At 45.8% G+C, this 18,727-nt stretch overlaps 2 protein-coding genes across 2 annotated transcripts; both read right to left on the minus strand.

Annotated features, from left to right (window-relative positions):
• Window positions 1–2,599: 2,599 nt before the first annotated feature.
• LOC121836010 lies at window positions 2,600–4,085 on the minus strand (the record flags this gene model as incomplete). The annotated part of the gene is given in 2 exon segments (XM_042290616.1): window positions 2,600–3,476; window positions 4,033–4,085. Coding segments are annotated over 2 exon segments (930 nt in total), but the record flags the coding sequence as incomplete, so codon positions are not given.
• A 1,711-nt stretch (window positions 4,086–5,796) lies between these two features.
• LOC121835935 lies at window positions 5,797–7,671 on the minus strand. The gene is made up of 2 exons (XM_042290492.1): window positions 7,595–7,671; window positions 5,797–6,767 (listed from the first exon to the last, which is right to left on the minus strand). Exons 1-2 carry the CDS (start codon window positions 7,662–7,664, stop codon window positions 6,316–6,318), a joined length of 522 nt encoding a protein of 173 aa, XP_042146426.1. The 5' UTR covers window positions 7,665–7,671; the 3' UTR covers window positions 5,797–6,315.
• Between the last annotated feature and the right edge of the window lie 11,056 nt (window positions 7,672–18,727).

Consider the following 18,727-nt stretch of genomic DNA (forward strand, 5'->3'; position numbering starts at 1 on the left):
CAGATAACTTCGGCCAACCACGTCCAGTGACAATTTTTAATTTAAAAAAATCTTTTGTAGACTTAATGCTTAGCAAAACAAAACCAAAACTAGTTTTGCGAAAAAAAAATGTTTGTCTTTGCGGAAAACAATTAAAAGCTCACTCTCATTGCGAAGCTCTTTCCGCAAAATGCGCAAAGTTGCAATTTGGGCACCTCACCCAAAATATCCTTCGTGACTAGGGGGCCAGAAATATTTACTCAGAAACTATGTATAAGGAGGTTTCACTCAATATATTTATCATCACCATCATCATTTATTATTCCTTGAAGGCCCAGGGGGCATTAAACAAGGGAGTGAACACTTAAAAAAAAATAGCAAAACTATTTCTCGACAAAAACACGCTGTAATCTAGTTGTAGGTTAGAAAAAATAAGCTAATGGCTGCAGAAAAATTTTTAGTGTCAGATAAGGAAACAATTACGTCAGGCAGTGAGTTCCAGTCCTCAATGGCCAATGGTAAAGTAGACATTTGGTGAGTGACGGTTGACGAGGAAATCGGACGGAGTTTACAAGAATGGTCGGCACGAGGGAAAATGCGGTAACAAGGTGATAACAAACTTCGTCTGAGATGACTGTTGTAATAAAAGATCCGATGAAGAAGAGAAAGTCGAGACACCCTGCGGCGGTGAGAAGAGTGTCAAGGTTAGCTGATTGGCGAAATCCTGATATGCTTGCGTAAGGGGAATAGTCGGAATAAATAAAACGGAGGGCTCTGCTTTGAACGGATTCCAGGTTGTTAGTTAGGTATGCCTGCCACGGTGACCATATGAAAGAAGCGAATTCTAGTTTAGTTCTGACCAAGGTAGTATAAGCTAGTTGTTTTACGGGGGATGAAGCTTGTCTGAGGTTACGGCGAAGAAATCAGAGAGTGCGGTTAGCATCGGCGATGACAGATGTTATATGAGTGGTCCATGACAGGTCGGTCACATGTATGATGAATTCCTAGATATTTATACGATGAACAAGCAGTTACTGGGATGCCAGAAAGGTGGTAAGAGGAGGATAGAACATGTGAATTGCGGGAAAAAGATAGCGATTTACATTTATTATATTTAAAGCCATTTGCCATTTATGACACCACTGAGTAATAAGTTGCAGATCGTGTTGCATGATTAGTTGATTGTGGCGTGAATGAATCGGTCTATAGATGACACAGTCATCGGCGAACAAACGTACTTCAGAAGTGATGCCAGGGTGGAGATCATTAATGTAGATTAAAAATAGAAGGGGGCCAAGAGCGCTTCCCTGAGGGACGCCAGACGTTACTGTGCTTGTGGTAGATTTCATATTGTTAATAGAAGTTTGCTGTGTGCGATTAGTGAGGAATTAAGAAATCCAATTGACTACAGAGGGGTGAAGATTAATATCTCTTAGTTTCATTAAAAGACGTTGATAAGGGACTTTGTCAAATGCTTTGGAGAAGTCAATGAAGATGGCGTCAGTTTGAACATTCGAATCGAAATTTGAGGAAACGTCAGTGAGAAATTCGGTTAGCTTAGTTTCGCATGAGTAGGACTTGCGAAATCCGTGCTGGTGCTTGAAAAGTAGGTTATGAGAGTCTAGAAAGTTTATTATGTTAGAATAGAAAATGTGCTCCAAGAGTTCGCTTGGAACGCTGGTGAGCGAGATGGGACGATAGTTGCTGATTAGTTGGCGTTCGCGTGTTTTATGAACGAGTATGACGTTAGCAACTTTCCAATCGAATGGAACTTCAGAGAGTTTAAGAGATTGAGAAAATATGTTGCAGAGGAAAGTTGATGAAATGTGTTTAGTGTTTATTAATACCTTAGAGTTAATTTGGTCATCTCCGTTAAATCGATGACGAGATGGTCACTAATGCCGGGTAAGTACGTGACGTTACCGAAGAGAGAGGGCTCTTGGATTAAGCATAAGTCGAGTATATTGCTGCAGTGATTAGTAATCCTAGTAGGCGCAGTGATAACATTTGAAAAGTTGAAATCTAAACAAAAGCCTATAAATCCTTGAGACAATGCGTAACTAGAAGAGAAGGCAGACCAGTCAATGTTCGGCTAATTGAAATCATCAAAGAGAGTAACAAAGGCGTTAGCGTATTTAGTTGTGATTTCAGAAAGACACTTATATAGCTTGGTAACAAATTCTTTATCACTATCTGGCGGTCTATAGCACACAGCCACTATTACGGGGGGGGGGGGGGGGGGGGCGTCGTAGCGACGTACACACAAGCAACTTCCAAGTCGGTAAGAATCGGTATAACCCGAGACGGAATATGATTTGTTATAGCTAAAAGCACACCTCCCCCCCCCCCCCCTCCTAGCAGATCTATCGCACCTATACACACGAAAGTTTGGATAGAAAGGAAAAAGTTCAATATCAGTTATATAGGGGTTTACCCACGTCTTGGTAAGAACAAGAAAATCAGCGTTGCATGCTTCAACCAAGGAAATCACATCATCTCTTTTTGGTATCAAGCTTCTAATGTTAGTAAATAAAATAGAATGATAAGAAGGCTTGTTACAGATATCACGGCGTTATGCAGGTTGATTTGGTGACGAAAAACAAAATGAATGCTGGCATTGCTATGCACTTTTTTCGTTCACGGCACCAAGAGCGGCGTCAAATCATTAACACTTATTATCTATAAACAGCTTATCGTGACGCAGCTTGTAAGTCGTGCCTTTAGGCTTGACAAAATCAAGAGGGTGACGGCGCGCAAGTCGGACAGAAATGGAAAACTCTTCACTGATATCTACACGTGTCAGTTTGAGCTTAAATGCCGACGAAAGAATGCGCTCTTTATCCTTAAATGATGAAAACTTCACAATTATAGGGTGACATTTCTGTGGATTGAACGCTCCCAAGCGGTGCGCTCTTTCAATTTTGCTTGATTCGACACTCACGCCAAGGTTTTTGGAATGCAGGCGAGTTACCAAGCCCTCAGACTGGGCCCAAGTTTCCCTATCGGTGTCAGTGACGCCAAAAAATAGAAGGTTGTTACGACGGGATCTGCCCTCCGCGTCGTCACAACGAGTTTTCAGCTGCGAAAGTTCGTTTAGAGCTGTAGTAAGCAGAGCTTCGGTAAAGGTGACGCTAGCGATTTCCTTCTGTTTTAGTAAGTCGAGTTCAGGTGTTAGGTTGTTAACGCGTTCTTCTAGAGTGGAAGCAGATTTTTCGCTTTCTATATTTTTCTGTGTTCGTAGGTTTACCTTTTGTTGCAACAGAGCAAGGCTACTCCGAACCTTCGCGACTGTCTGCACAAGCGCAAGGAATTCATCCTCTTGTTGCTTGCTCATAGGGCCCGGGTTCTTCTCTACATCCCCAGACATCAAAAGCAACAAAGCTCTAAAAGATTCAATACACGCTCTAAACGATTCAATACAAGCTCCGGGACATGGAAGCACAACTAGACAAACATAATTCGACTTAAAACAGTGGCAAGGTTTACGACTACTAACCAGCGGCAAAACGAAAAAACATGAGCCACCTCATCGCTGCAAATCGTCCATGCCCACTGGCGCGCTGTAGCCGGGAGTCCTTTTAAGGGCGCTTCCGTTAATGTCACTGTGGATGGCATAGCACGAGCGAGGTCCTCTGTGATCTTGATCCCAGCAGGAAACACTGTAGTCGACAAGCGCGTGGGGGATGGAAGCTCGTGGCCCGTAAACCGGAGCAAAGCTGCGCCGTCATCGTGTCGCCAGCTAGATGGAGGCGCACGCGCTGACATGTTCAGGAGCTGCGGCAAGACGAAAAAACATGAGCCACCTCATCGCTGCAAATTTTCCATGCCCACTGGCGCGCTGTAGCCGGGAGTCCTTTTAAGGGCACTTCCGTTAATGTCACTGTGGATGGCATAGCACGAGCGAGGTCCTCTGTGATCTTGATCCCAGCAGGAAACACTGTAGTCGACAAGCGCGTGGGGGATGGTAGCCCGCGGCCCGTAAACCGGAGCAAAGCTGCGCCGTCATCGTGTCGCCAGCTGGATGGAGGCGCACGCGCTGACACGTTCAGGAGCTGCGGCAAGACGAAAAACATGAGCCACCTCATCGCTGCAAATCTTCCATGCCCACTGGCGTGCTGTAGTCGAGGGGGTCCCTTTGTAGGCGCTTCCGTTGATGCCACTGTGGATGGCATAGCACGAGTGAGGTCCTGTGTGATCTTGATCCCAGCTGGAAACACTGTAGTCGACAAGCGCGTGGGGGATGGTAGCTCGCGGCCCGTAAACCGGAGCAAAGCTGCGCCGTCATCGTGTCGCCTGCTGGATGGAGGAGCACGCGCTGACACGTTCAGGAGCTGCGGCAAGACGAAAAACATGAGCCACCTCATCGCTGCAAATCTTCCATGCCCACTGGCGCGCTGTAGTCGAGGGGGTCCCTCTGTAGGCGCTTCCGTTGATGCCACTGTGGATGGCATAGCACGAGCGAGGTCCTCTGTGATCTTGATCCCAGCAGGAAACACTGTAGTCGACAAGCGCGTGGGGTATGGTAGCTCGCGGCCAGTAAACCGGAGCAAAGCTGCCCCGTCATCGTGTCGCCAGCTGGATGGAGGCGCACGCGCTGACACGTTCAGGAGCTGTGGCAAGACGAAAAACATGAGCCACCTCATCGCTGCAAATCTTTCATGCCCAATGGCGCGCTGTAGTCGAGGGGTTCCCTTTGTAGGCGCTTCCGTTGATGCCACTGTGGATGGCATAGCACGAGCGAGGTCCTCTGTTATTTTGATCCCAGCAGGAAACACTGTAGTCTAAAAATACTTACAAATTAATATTTTTTTCGCATCTTTAAACACAAAAACTTTTAAACTTTTCCAGCGTGTTACTCTGTATTTTGGTAATATTGGCGTTGAATATGGTTGTCTTGGGCAGCGAAATAAACACATGAGAAACGCTCAAATGGGGCCACTTTAGCAATTTCGAGTTATGTTGAAACTCAATTAAAAAAAAAGAAAGTCCATATTCGATTTTTTCAATCTCTCCCACATTAACGCCCATTACAGGTACACCCGCCGGCGATATGAAGGTGAACTCCGGACCGTCGACCGGTCCGTGCTTAATTTCGAGAACAGCGCTCGATTTAGCGCTGCATCTCGGCGAAGCGCGCGACAAGAAAGCGAGCCGCCACGGCAGCCTCATCATGGCGCTGACAGCACGGACCGGTCGACGATCCGGCGTTCACCTTCATATCGCCGGCGGGTTTACAAACAGAATCTGCAAAAACATGTTGCATTATCTTTTGTGTATTTAAAGTTTTAAAGCTAAAAATAGGACCAAATTAACGCTACAACAGCACCCTGAATGGGGTGCTGTTAAAAATGTTCGAGGGTAGTCAAAAAAAGAAAAGACGGCACAAAAGCAGACGTGATTTTAAAGTGAAAATTCTTTGTGCGTTTTTGTATAAGGGTCGCAGAAAATGCGCGCTATCCGGAGCGATCGCGAGGCACTCTCATGTCGCATGCTTCGCAGGTCTGGTTTTGAATACCCAGCGTCTAGGGTCTCTGTGTACGCCACGTATAGGAAGGCGGCTCCGCTGAACACATGTTCATCTCAGCCTTTCGCCTTGCGGTAGCACGATTTGGCGTGGCGAAAACTGGCGCCTCTTTACAGTATTGGAGCCGCCGCCGGGGTGGACCGTGAAACACGAAGAGAAGACAAGCACTGGCGAAAAGCGTGCCGGTTGTTAGAAAGTGATAACAGTAATATAGACCCCAGAAATAGCGTTCACTTTCACTTGCCTTTCTCGTGGACCATCCGACGGATGCTTTGTGAGCATCGTCTGTGTGTACCCTATTGAAAAATCCACCAGACCGGTTTGGTGTGTCCTAGTGTTTTCTGACGTAAACATCAGACCGGCCTGGTGTGTTCTGGTGCGCACATCAGACCAGCCTAACGTGTTCTGTTGTCCCCACCAGAACACGTCAGGCTGGTTAGGTGTGCCCATCACATCATCCTAGTGTGGTCTGATGTGCACATCAAAACACACCAGGCTGGTCTGATGTGCACAACACAGCACACCAGAATGGCTTGATGTACACACTACGCCACACCAGACTGGTCTAATGTCCACACCAAGGCACACTAAACTGGCCTGACATGCACACCAGGGTGCCTCTGGTGAGCACACATTACGGATATATGTGTGGTGTTGAATGAAAACATGTTTTCTTTTAAAATTAAATAAGATGTACAGAGCTCAAACACCACATTTGATTTTATAAGGTGCTTAATTGAAGGGGCGATGCAACGATTCACTTCAAATAATATGTACTTTGCGTAAGCATGTTGGCACAGTGTAACAAACGTTTACCTATATGCAATAGCCTGATGGAAAGAATACAGGTTTGTCTCGTCAACAATCGTCAGCAGCTTGTCATCAATGAAAACTTGAAAATATTTCAGTCGGCATTTGACACCATCAGAGGCCGTAAACATGGGTTCCGCAGGCTCCAGAAAACACCGGTCTTCTTCTCCCCAGTCAAAAACTTGCGGCGGTGACTTTTGCTTCTTTCTTGACGTTGACAGAAGTGGACAGGCGGGCGTTCTGCCTTCAGTTTCGTTATCGCTTGGAAGTTCTGTTGTTAGGACCCTCGTTGGCAAGTTCTCCTCGTCACTGTCATTCACTTCTCTATCACTAGGTCCCGCATCAGACACTGTTCCACTTTCTGGAATCAAAACCACACAGGGACGATCGCGACACCTTGTCTGGTAGAAAGATCCCGATGGAATTTCCTTCGGGCAGCAGTAGAATACGAAGCCTAAAAGAAAAGAGCACCACGTCAAATTCTACCAGAAAACAGGGATGTACTAAACCACGCCAAACAGGAAGCTTTCTCCCGACAATTACAGCCGATTCCTCGTGCACAGGTATGTAAAATTCAGAGTGAACGCCCGCCCCTAAAGTAAACTACTGAAACATTGCCAAATCTAAGCACGGAACGGAACACCACAGAAATCACAGAACTACTATGCGACTCCTCTCTTAAGACAGTTTCCCATGACGCGACTGTGCGAAAAAAAAAAAAAATCGGTGCGACAGCCGACGCAACGAGTGCGATCGCAATGTTTGGTTTCACATGCTCCAACACCAGCGCGATTTCTGTCGGAGCGGCTGGCGCTTCGGACACGGACGCGACGCGTTTCACTTTGTCTAAAATACAACAAAAACGTCTCAATAAGCATACATGTTTTAGGAGTGCAATATGTAACCAGAAATTTATAATAACGAAGCATTAAATCAGAACCTTTTATGTGCCTACATTTATTTTCGCGGATGAAAGCTGGCTAATGAACGGCTGATTGACGAGAAAGCGATCGCACCGGCTCTGCGGCAAAATACCAACTTGGTGGAAACCAGTTGCAGAGCCGCTGCGACAATGCGACTGCGATTTTAATCGCACATATACTAGAAATCGCACCGATTTCGGTCTAGAATCAGAGCATGTGAAAGAGCCTTCGCATATCTACTATGTACTTTTTTTTTCCCCGATTTTCATACGTTTCGGGGTAAAATACGTCAGCGCTATGGAATCCAGAACTTGTAAAAATTCAAAATTAGCATATTTCAGAGCAAAGTACTGCTTACCTTTGTAACATAAGGTCGAAGTGCGAAGCACGGCGTGGACGATGCGCATCTTGGGCGCCGCCATGCACATCGCAGCCGACGGACGGAGTATTTGGAAACCCCTCGCGGCGAAAAGTCGAGACCGCGAAACCGAAACCAGAAAATATAGTTCCTAAGATACGTTAAACATTTTGCATGAGTATTGCTTTGGGCCCCAAAAACACTATTTTTATATTTAATGTGTCCTAAAAATACACAAACATTTTTTAAAGTACCTAAAAGGGTTAATAAAAATAAAAACGAAAGGAAAACTTTAGTGTTGCTAGAAGCGGCTAGAAGTGCTAGGAATCGTCGGCGGCGTCTGTGCACACTGGGCAATTTGCCCCGCCAGCGAGCTGCTGAGCGCGAAGGAAAAAACGGTCGTGGGAGAAAAGGTAAGGATTAAGGATATTTCTTTGTTTCTTTTTGTGCTTGCTGTATTACCATGTGGGGATTTCGCATTATTAGGTCTGCTGAGACACTTGTAGCTTTATTTTCAGTGAACGATTCGAGCCTGAATGTATAGCTTTACAGAAGAAAAATTTCCGGGCGGCTATCAGTTCGAAAGTCTTTGTTACCCAGCATTGCTAGCCGGCAAGCATATTCTAGAGTTGTCATTTGGGCACCAGTTTGAGTTGTCTTCACTACTTGTGGGGTCTCTCTGTAATAATCGCCGCGCGATCGGCATGTGCTTCGCTCGTCTCCCAGGGAGTGACACAATACAACGAGAAGATTGCGAATCGGTTTACTATACTTCCCAGTTGTCCGTCTTCGAGAGCCGGCACTGCGGCCCGCCGAGCCGGGTTGTCGCCCGTCATTCAGAGCTCGCAGTCGCTGTCCGTGTCCAGGCCTGCGGATCGTCCTCCCCACGCCAGCGCTGCACAAGCAAGCTGTTCCGGGCTATCACAGTCAGTCTCGCTGCGGAACCACTCCGGGATCGTCATGGCCTAGGTCGGTGTGGCCAGGGCTCGCCGTTTCCGCCGGTCCTGATCTGAACCTCGCTGGCGGAACGCTCCAGGAGTCGCCATGAGCCAGACCAGCCAGAACGGCTCCATCGTTCCTGCGCGGCCCCAGCCTGGTGCGGCACGCTCTTCCTGTTTCCTCGCGCTCGCCCCCGGCTAGAAAATGTGAGTAATTAGAAGCATACTCTGCATGCTAGTGAACAGTATGCGCGTTACAATGGCTGTACCGTGATATGCAAGCCTGGTGTGAAAAGGTGACAGGCAACAAAGTGCACATGTGAGAAGGATATTTACGCTTCACTTGAGCTCTTTCTAAAGAAAAACTTACGCATCCTGTTTTCTGCATGCCGTCAAATTTGTTACCAGATTCAGCGTTAAATTTTGTTGCCGAAACAGACAAAGCTTTATGTGCTGCGAAAATTTACTATTTGAGAACTCGCAGGTTTGAAAGGTTTTGGTTACGACCGCGCGTGTGCCGAACGGCTATGCGCACATACAACTACGACTGCCGGGACGGGCCTCTCGCTTCTTGAAGGCCTGATCGCCTGATTCTGGACGTCACAGCGAAGCAACAATCGGCCCAATTGTTCCTGTTGTATTTCCCTATGTGGTGTCTATAGTCTGTTGCAACCTAAGAACGAAGGGCAAGGGTAAGACGGGCCGGGGAGGAGGAAGCAGGCGGAACGCTAAAGAGAGAAGGAGGTTTTCCCCTCTCTTCTCCAGCGTTCCGTCTGCTTCCTCCTCCCCGACCCGTCTTACCCTCGCCCTTCGTTCTTAGGTTGCAACGGACTATAGTGACTCGTAGAACAACTTGTATAAAATTGTTATTTTGCTGAGTAGTCTGCAAAACAAGTTCGTCAGACCACTTTCCAAGCCTGCACATCTATTTTCGTTCACTTCAACAGCAACAATTACTGTAGAATTTACTTACCTGATGCATCACACTGCAGTGATCCACTTCTGTTGCCGTGTCACTTCCGAAGATCTCGAGGGGAAGCGGTATAGTTTGACGCTTGAGTCGCCTTCGTGACTGTGACAGTCTTTCACGCAGCAGTAGCGACATTTATTTTTTGGGGGAACCCTATCGAACCCCAGCGGGTTCCTACAGCATCTCACCTACTCCTATAGGAGTAGGCAAGATGCTACAGAAACCCGCTGGGTTCATGGAGACGTGAAGTCGGGACTTACTTTTAAGAAGAACGGTTCCCAAAAAGGCTCATGCCGATCCAAAATGCCACATTCACACTTGGTTTCTAAATGCACCCGCCTGCAGTCCTTGCGATCCGGGCTGTCCTGGCCTACCCGGTCTTTTATTTTGCAGCCGCTAGATGGTGCAATACGTAGTGACAAATTGCATTGCCGGTTAATATTTGGGTCACTTAATGTGAGGGGAGTGGGTGGAGTGGAAGGGGGGGGAGAGATTTGTATTATCGAGATTCTGCTGAGTCGTTGCCCAAGACGCCTCCGACTGTACGTTGCAAATCTTAATTTGTTTTTCATCTGTATAAAAGCAGATATTAATTTACTGACAGGATGACAGTGCTGGTGGGCCCAAATCCAATTATGTATTTGCAATCTGAACTGCTGATAATGTAGTTGCAGGTAGTGACAATCTCAATTTAGTGGAGCAAGTCAATTGATTGTTCAGGAGAGGCTCTGCCCAGTACGGTTATTCACATGCTTCAGGCCCTTCTACCGTTAAGAAAATAGTGTTTCACCCTCTTTGCACACAGGAGCAGAGGGATCAAAAGTCGCTTTTTTAGGGGCAGGACAACACTGTCATACTACTATAGTCAGACTTTTAACTCAACAAATGGTTGATGACAGAACAGGAAGACATCATTTCATGACTTCTTTATGCAGCATAGCACGATACAGTCATTGCTTACCTGACAGGCGAGTAGTTGTAACAACGAGAGTTGGTAAGGTTGCCAGTATCCCACATGAATAAATACTATCTTAAAGGGATGCTGAACCGATATTTGAAATCTCATAATTATTGCTCGAGCAGGCTTCACGGGATGGTACTGTACCTAAAAACGATATTCAATCAGAAGGGTGGGGCCCGAATTATTGTATTTCTTTGAATTAAGAGCGAATCCTCGGCCGGAAGCCGCCGGCGAGAGCGAGTCCTTCTGAGAGCAGGCGTAGCGGAACTGACGTGCGCATTCTCGGCGCCCCCAGCGCCCCTGGTGCCTCCGCGCATTCTCCTCGTTCATTGGTGCTCGCCTTGATTCTTCGCTCGGCGGCTGTTCTCAAAGCGGCTGGTACTAGTACCACGCGGGCAGAGCCCGCGTGGTACTAACAATAACAAACGCCACCCGGCTTAGCGCCTGGCTTGGCTTGGCTCCGTCTGTCTTTTGAGGCGAATGAGAATGCGCACGTCACGAAGCGAGCTTTCGACGACGCTCACCAGGGGTCGCGTAAAATTCTACTTTTCGTGTTTATTCAATTTTATACGCCTTCTCGCTCAAAACAACGTCATTTAGAAGTAAAGGACATGCTATGTATGCCATTGCGACCAAGAATTTCCACCCAAAATTTCGGTTCAGCATCCCTTTAAAGGCGTGATTTCAAAAGGTAGTGTTCATTTATTTAATGCATAAAGCAGCCTGGCTGTGGCAACATCATAAGCAACAATACCACCTTAATGGTAGTGACCGCAGCCCTTGTGTCACCTTACTAAAAGTACCGCAAGAAAGAGCTGACATTACCTCTACAGGTTAACATCGTCATAAATCAAGTTAAAGCGATTTGCTAATGGTCTGAAAATCCTAAAACAAGTGAAAGTGATTTACTGGTGGAGTGAAATTACGAAACATTTTGAGGGCATGCATTGCTGAAATCTCACCCTATTAGCAACTGTAGCATACATTTTGTTTGGGAATATGCATGCTTCCTGCTATTACTACAACAAAGAAATGGGGTTTAATGTTTTGACTAACATAGCTCCTGAGCATAGGGCTAGATCGACGTTGTGAAGGAATATTGTGCTTTATTTATACTGCATTGCACGTCATTTTGAATATGTTGTGCGGCTGTCTTTGTCTTTATTACAGCTACAGTACGTCCTAGCATATAAAGAAATCAAGACCTTGATGTTACTCGTCGCTCTAACCTTTAATTTGCTATCCTAGGTGCTGCAGTGGCTGCTCCACCTGGTGAGGCCGTGGCCTCCTCTTGGCCACTTCTCTTTGCTGTCCAAGATGGTGAGGTACGTATCTGGGCCTACAAGACATTTTGTCTATTGTTTTCACTTCATTGACTTGTTCAGGAGAACAGACTAATGGCAGAAAAAACAAGGACACAAACAGGCAGGCACACAAAAAGGCAAACACAGGTACTGACTTAAAGGTGCACTAAAGATGTTTCTCAGATTGTCTGTTCTTGGTGATAACTCATTCGACAGGCTCTAAGCATCCTAAATATCCAAAAAAATTATGCTCGTTCCATTCCTATTTTCCTTCTAAAAATAAAAATAAAAGAACATACTTAAGTCTTGCCATAGGACGAGCAGGTGAACTATCTTTGAAAAAGTGTACATGTGGATGACAGTGACAACAGTGCTATCTGATAGCCGTGTCCCACAAATTACAGTTTAGCAGTGCCAATAATACGTATCCAGGGGTTAGTAAGCTAGCCCGCTTCACTAGTATAGACTAGCAAAGAAGACAGAGTATGGATGGATGGTGAGGGCTATACCCTTTGTAACCGGCAGCAGCTTGTGCCATGTAGCCTTGCATTTCGTCATCCCTTCTTTTTTTTTTAAATTGTATAAATTTTGTTCTAACACAACCCCACCCCCCTTTTTAAAGTGATTATATTGCTTATTTATATCATTTTGTTTATCCTTCCCTAGACCTTTTCAACCAATCTTCTAATCTCCTCTTAGTTACTGCAATTCTTTCTCTATCCATTTGTCCATCCATGTCCGGAAAACCCAGTGCCCCTTCCCAATCCGTAGTTATCCGCTCAAGAGGGTGGGACGAAGCCCCGTGCGCCTTAAAATTACATGTTCTATAGTTTCCCTTTCGTGGTTACATACGTCGCACAGAGAGTCCACTTCCTGGAATTTAGCCCTTTACGTTCTCGTTTGTAGCACCCCCGTTCTAACTTCAAACAACAAAGAGCTCCCCACTGAATTATCATACAGCTGTTCCTTCTTTATTTTTTTGTTTTTATGCCCTGTATATTGTTAAAGCTGATTTCCCCTGCATTCTCTCTTCCCACAATTTCCTTTCTGTTTCCTTTACTCCCTTTTCTTCTGATATGCTCTGATCGGCTCCATCTCGTTGAATGTACTTAAATATCAGCTTGGGGGTTTGGTTTGTCCACTTAGTGTTTAGACTTTTTATATATAGCTACTTGTACATTTTCCTTGCCCACCGTGTCTCCTCAATTTCACCTAGTCTTATTTCAAATTTAACTTTACTTATCGCCTCTCTACTCGAAAGATGCCCAACCCATATCCCCCTGTACTCCCTCAATTGGTGTATTCCCATGTGCCCCCAATGCCAACCCACCCACACTCCTTTGCTGTGTCTCTAAACCTGCCTGGATTTCTGACCTCATACACAATACCGTATTCCCAAATCACAGTCCTGGCACCATGACTCCCTTCCTTACAGCTCTAACGACTTCACATCTATTATAGTTCCATAGTGCCCTGTGTTTCATGACAGCTGAATCTCGTTTCCCTTTCTTTATTACAATATCTTCATGGTCTTTTAGACACTGTCTTCCTTCACTTAACCATATTCCCAGATATTTGTACTTTTCTATGTGTTCTATCAATGTGTCCTCTATCTCAAGGGGTTCCCCCTTCTTGTCTTTATAACCGACTGGGATTATACCCGACTTGTCCCTACTAAATGTTAGTCTTAAATTGTCCCCTTCTCTGCTGCAAATCCTGATGAGTTCCCGTATTGTGTCACGACTTTCTGATACTAGTTCAATATCGTCTGATACATTAACCGTGGCAATATTTGATCTACTTTATGTCCTTCCTTCGTGTTAGTCAGATCAAAACCTAGGTTGCACTGTTCTAACTTTTTCCCATCTTACTGAGGTATATCATAAAGACCAGGGGAGACAATGGCCAAACCTGTCTGAGATATCTTTTTATTGCTGCTGGTCTTGTAGTTTCGGCTTCCCATGTTATAATCACCCCTATTTTCCGTATCAACCTATTCTAGAAACTTAACCATGGTTCCCTCTAGCCCATATCCCTTCAATTGATTCCAGAGTTTTTCCTGATTCACATTGTCATATACCCCTTTGATGTTTAAAAATGCTACCCATAATGGCCTTTGACTTGTCATTGCTATCTCTATGCACTGAGTGATTATGAATAAATTTTCATCCAGTCGTATACCTTTCCTGAAATCATTTTGAAGCTCCCCCAGAATCTGTTTTCTCTTTGCCCATTCTTCCATTCTTCTTTTTACAATTTGCATAGCTAGTCTGTATATTTCTGAAGTTACTGTGATTGGTCGGTATGATTTGACACTGTCTTTTTCTCTCTTGCCCTTATATAATAATCTCATCCTGCTCCATTTCCAGTCCACTGGGTACCTCCCTCCCATAAATATCTAGTCAATCACCTGCCTTAGTTTCAATTTGCTTGTTTTGCCTAGAACTTTATCAATCTCATTGGTATGCCGTCTGGACCTGTTTCAGTGCCAGCCAGAACCTTTCCTTCTACTTTTTTTTCCCATTCCTCTGTGGTACTTTCCTCTTCCTCACTATGATCCTCCGCATGTGTTGTGTAGACGCTACCATTCCCTACGACCTGAATTGATTCTAACTCCGAAAATACCGCTTCGATTGTATGTCTAATGTATTCTCCTGCCTCATCCCCTTCTACCTTTGTCCCTTCCTGTGTTGTTAGTGCCTGCTGGTACGCCTCGGTCATTTTTCCCTGTGCACTGATGTGTTCCCAGAATCTTTTTGCCGCATTCCTATCCTTTTAGCTTTTCTCTATGATACACTGGACCCCTGCTCTCCCAATTTTGGCCTGTATTAATGCTAATGTCTCCTGCTTTCTTTCCTAAAATTCCTCCCATTTTGTCGCTACTTCGGCTAGTGTGGCCCCCTTTTTCTTTGCCCATCTGTGTTCTTTAGATGCCACTTGGTGTCTCGATATGGCTGCCTTAACCTCTTTATCCCACCAGCTTTTGGGCTTGCGTTTTAGTTTTCTTCATCCTTGTTTGTGTGTATTTCTCTAACTCTCTTTTGAAAACACTTAGTCTTCACATGTCCATTCTCTTTCCGGTTGCTTGGATACAATGTTCTCGATCTGCTCAGATGCCTCTTGTAACTGTTTAAGATTTAAGTCATTCCTACCCTCTTGTTTTTGATTTTGAATTTTTGCTTTTATTGTGCCAAATCTGATTTTGATTCTCTTATGGTCGCTCCCCAGACCTTAGACCTACATACCTCCTAATCTGTTGTATATTTTACGCGACGTTAAACAGTAGTCAATAGTCGAGTGCGAGTTCTTTCTTTCCCATGCTATTTTTCCATCACATTTCACCTGAGCGTTAACCCATTAACCCATTAACATTAACCCATTAACCTTTGCTGAACGCCTCTAACATCCTCCCTGTTGTATCTGTATGTCCATCAAAGTCTTCCAAATATGCATTCACGTCCCCCAAGATAATTATTTCCTTGCTAGTGCCAATTTCCCTAACGTCTCCTGATATACATGTCAAGTGTTCTGCATTTTCCTCCCCTGCATCACTCCCTATTTTTAGATAAACAAAACCCAGGATTGTGTCTAAACCACCAACATTGCCTTTGACCCACATGTGTTCCCTGCAGCCCTCTCGTTCCCTTTCCCATTCCTGAACCTTAACTAACACCCCTAATCCCCCTCCCTTGTGTTCCTCATTGGCCCGGTTGCATACCATCCAATGATATCCCGGTATATATGGTGGTTCTTCCATATGCCTGAGATGTGTTTCTGCTAATCCATACACTGCAAAGTTTCCTGAGTATGTCCCAACTAAACAAGCTTGGCGCAGTATGGCCATAGTAGCTTTGCGCCATAAAGCCCGCAATCAACAACAACACTGCAAAGTTGTCGCTTTCTAATCGCTCCTCAATCTCCCCCCACTTTATTCTGTTCCTGCCCTCCTGCATGTTTATGAACGCTGTTTCTTTTTTCTAGTCCTGCAAGGCTTCCTCTCACTCTACCAAACCCTTTCCCCTGTATCTACATTTTGGCCCTTATTTACACCGGCGCCCTCAGGGCTCCGGAGCTCCGCAAAAATGTATGATGTGACATCCAATCCTATCGCCTACCGTGCTCACAGTGGTTCCACTGTAGTGGATGCCCATTGTAAAAAGGTCGGAGCGAGCTTCGTGCACCGCCCTGTTTGCTTTCATTACTCCATACTCAAATCGTCGGCTCAACCCCCTTACCCACCCGCTTCTCTATCTGCAAAGACTGTCCCCAGACCTCTGGAACGGTGCATATTTGCACATGCACAGTCTCAGAGACGTCCCTCAGCTTACGTAACCCCAACTCTATCTGCCTGGCGAGGTACTGGCTCCGTCCCTTTAACACATCATTTAGTCCTGCGTGTACAAACACTAGGCACTCTCCTTCCCTGTTTTTCCACACCTCCACCTTCGCTGTGGCCATAGCATCTACCATGCACTTTCCTGACTGAGCCGTACGGTTACTCTCCCATCCCCTTTCACCCTGTCCAGCAGCCCCTCCTTAACCCTTGTTATGTATGAGTCTCCTACCACCAGCACCCTCTTAACCCCCGACTGCCTGTCTTCACCCCCTCCAGCTCTCTGTGCTTTCTCTGCCTCAAGTTCTGCTGCCTTTCTCAAGCCCTGCTGTACTGCAGTACTATACAGCTGTGCAGGCTCCTTTCCTACAGTCAATCACCTCGTCACTATTTAACTGGCCCCCTTTGTCTGCCCCCCCCCCCCCTTGCCGCCTTCTCTGCCACCTCACCCTTTTTCTTATTAACTACTCCTGTCAGTTGCTGCACCATCTCCTCATACTTCTTCTTATGCTCTTCCAACTCCGCCTTCCACTCTTCCCCTAAGCTCCCCTACCTGTCGCTCAACCTCGGCTCTCTGTTCCTGTTATCGTCTCAGCTCTCCCGCCACGCTCCCTACCTTACTTTTCCATTCCCTGGTCATCTCCACCACATCCGCTTCGGCCCTCTTATTCATATCTTCGACCTGCGCCTCGAGCTGAACCTGCTTCTCCCGCTCTACCCGTATCTCCCACTTCGACTCCTGAACCGTATCCGCCCATTCCCTTCCTATTCTCCCAAAACCAAGTTCTACCTTCTCGCAACTCCGACAGATAAAGTTGCTCTCTTCGGCTTCTGCTACAGTTTTGAGCTCCAACTCCATCATGCAGCACCAACGGCCACACTCCTCAGATTCTGCATCGGGTCCCCCTTTTACATTAGCCTGCGCATTTTTCTTCCTTCGCATATTCACCATTACCTACGGACACACAGCGCGACCCCACGAAAAATATCGCACCAAAACCAAAAAAGCCTGGGTAACGTCCCTGGCCACAAAACCAACTAGCCCGCCAAAAGTTTCAAACGTGCAGGTGGTTTGGTCTTGTGACCCTACCTAAAAAGCCTGCTGTAACCCAGCTATCCTATCACTAATTTAAAAACTGCTTTCTGCTACCTCATAAAACCACCCGATTTAGAGCAAAAATGCTTTACAGCAGGGTGGTAAACCTGGAGGATCAACCCCAATGGGGTGTGCTCCTTGCCTTTAGCGTGCAACACCACCAATGAAGCAGATCTAACAAGCAAACCTATCCTATCGGTACTTTAAAAAGCACACTCGCAACTAAACTAAATACACCAAATATTGCTTAGCTTCGCAGGAGCTCTGGAAAACACGTCCTCTTTGTCAGCTGATAAGCAGCTGACTGGTGAGACATATTGATGCCTATTTCGGAGAGAAAGGGAAGGTAGTGAGCTTTGGTAATAGCACACTCATTCGTGTTTTCTTTTTCATGTCTTGTCATAAAGTGGAGCCAAAGGTTTTTTTTTTTCACATTGCTCGGCTGCTTGAGGTTGGAAGTATTTGTACAAAACATGGGAGTGTACAGCAGTATACTTCCTTCATACTTGGCGATGTCGAATTTAAAAATTGTCAAATGGTTCATTAAAGTCAAGCTTTCATGAAACAATTTTTTTTATATCATTATTAGTATTTGATGCGTACAGCAATAATGGACCTCCTTTCTTAATGCATATTCCAAAGCTGAAATTACTTCTCTTAAAGGGGCGCTCGGGAGCTTTCTAAGACGGCCTATTTATGGCCGTAACACATTCTATGTGCTCTAAGCATCCCAAATATTTAAGTTTAAATCATGTGCAGCTTAGTTCACTAATAGAAATGTGATAAAAGATAGTGAATCTCAGACATACAAATGGCGGCACTGAACCCGGCCGAATGTAGGTGAGGAACGAACGGGGCTCATCAGACAATCACAAGCGATAGCTTCACGTCCGGACAAGCAGCCAACCAGCCCTGCTCGTTCTGCACAAGAGGCCCTCGCTTGCAATTGACTGACAAGTGTCTTTCGCCGTTCCACCCTATTCGCCTTGATTCGGTTCAACCGCATTCGCTATCTTTGATCACATTTTTTAATAGTGAAATAGGCCACACATGATTGTACGTTTTGGACTTGTGGGATGTTAGAGCACATAGGTTGAGATAGGAACATAAATAGGCCATCCTGGAATACTGGAGAGTGCCCCTTTAATTTATTTCATTTCTTTATATATATCTACAGTTCAGCATTTCAGTGAAACAAAGCAGGAACATGATTGCAGACGAAAGTGGAGAGTACATTTGTGTTGCCTGCATTTCTCCACTTTTTGTGCATTTTCTTGACAGTTTTATTCACTGCAGATTCATCTTGAACCTGGCATCAAAATGCGAGAGGCAGCATTTACACATGCCGTGGAAAAGGCTGCCACTCCTGGCCGTTCTCTCAGAATGGTCAGCCGATCACTGTGGGAGCCTGCGGAGCTCTTCGACAAGGGTGTGTCAGGGCAAGCCTGCAGGCGTCTCCTCTAGGAGGGTGTGGTGAGAAAACAGCCCCTACCACACCAGGTGGGTATTTCTGATCAACCTGGAAGGGCAC

The sequence above is a fragment of the Ixodes scapularis genome, unplaced genomic scaffold (genome assembly GCF_016920785.2).
Source record: "Ixodes scapularis isolate PalLabHiFi unplaced genomic scaffold, ASM1692078v2 PGA_scaffold1__304_contigs__length_218370807, whole genome shotgun sequence".
Lineage (NCBI taxonomy): Eukaryota > Metazoa > Arthropoda > Arachnida > Ixodida > Ixodidae > Ixodes > Ixodes scapularis.

What these genes read in the sequence shown, in the direction of transcription:
- LOC121835935 (XM_042290492.1), bottom strand. Translation starts at nt 7,664, where the DNA reads ATGTGCATGGCGGCGCCCAAGATGCGCATCGTCCACGCCGTGCTTCGC. An exon ending in TTCGACCTTATGTTACAAAG is followed by an intron (nt 6,768 to 7,594) that starts GTAAGCAGTACT and finishes CTTTTCTTTTAG; the next exon opens with GCTTCGTATTCTACTGCTGC.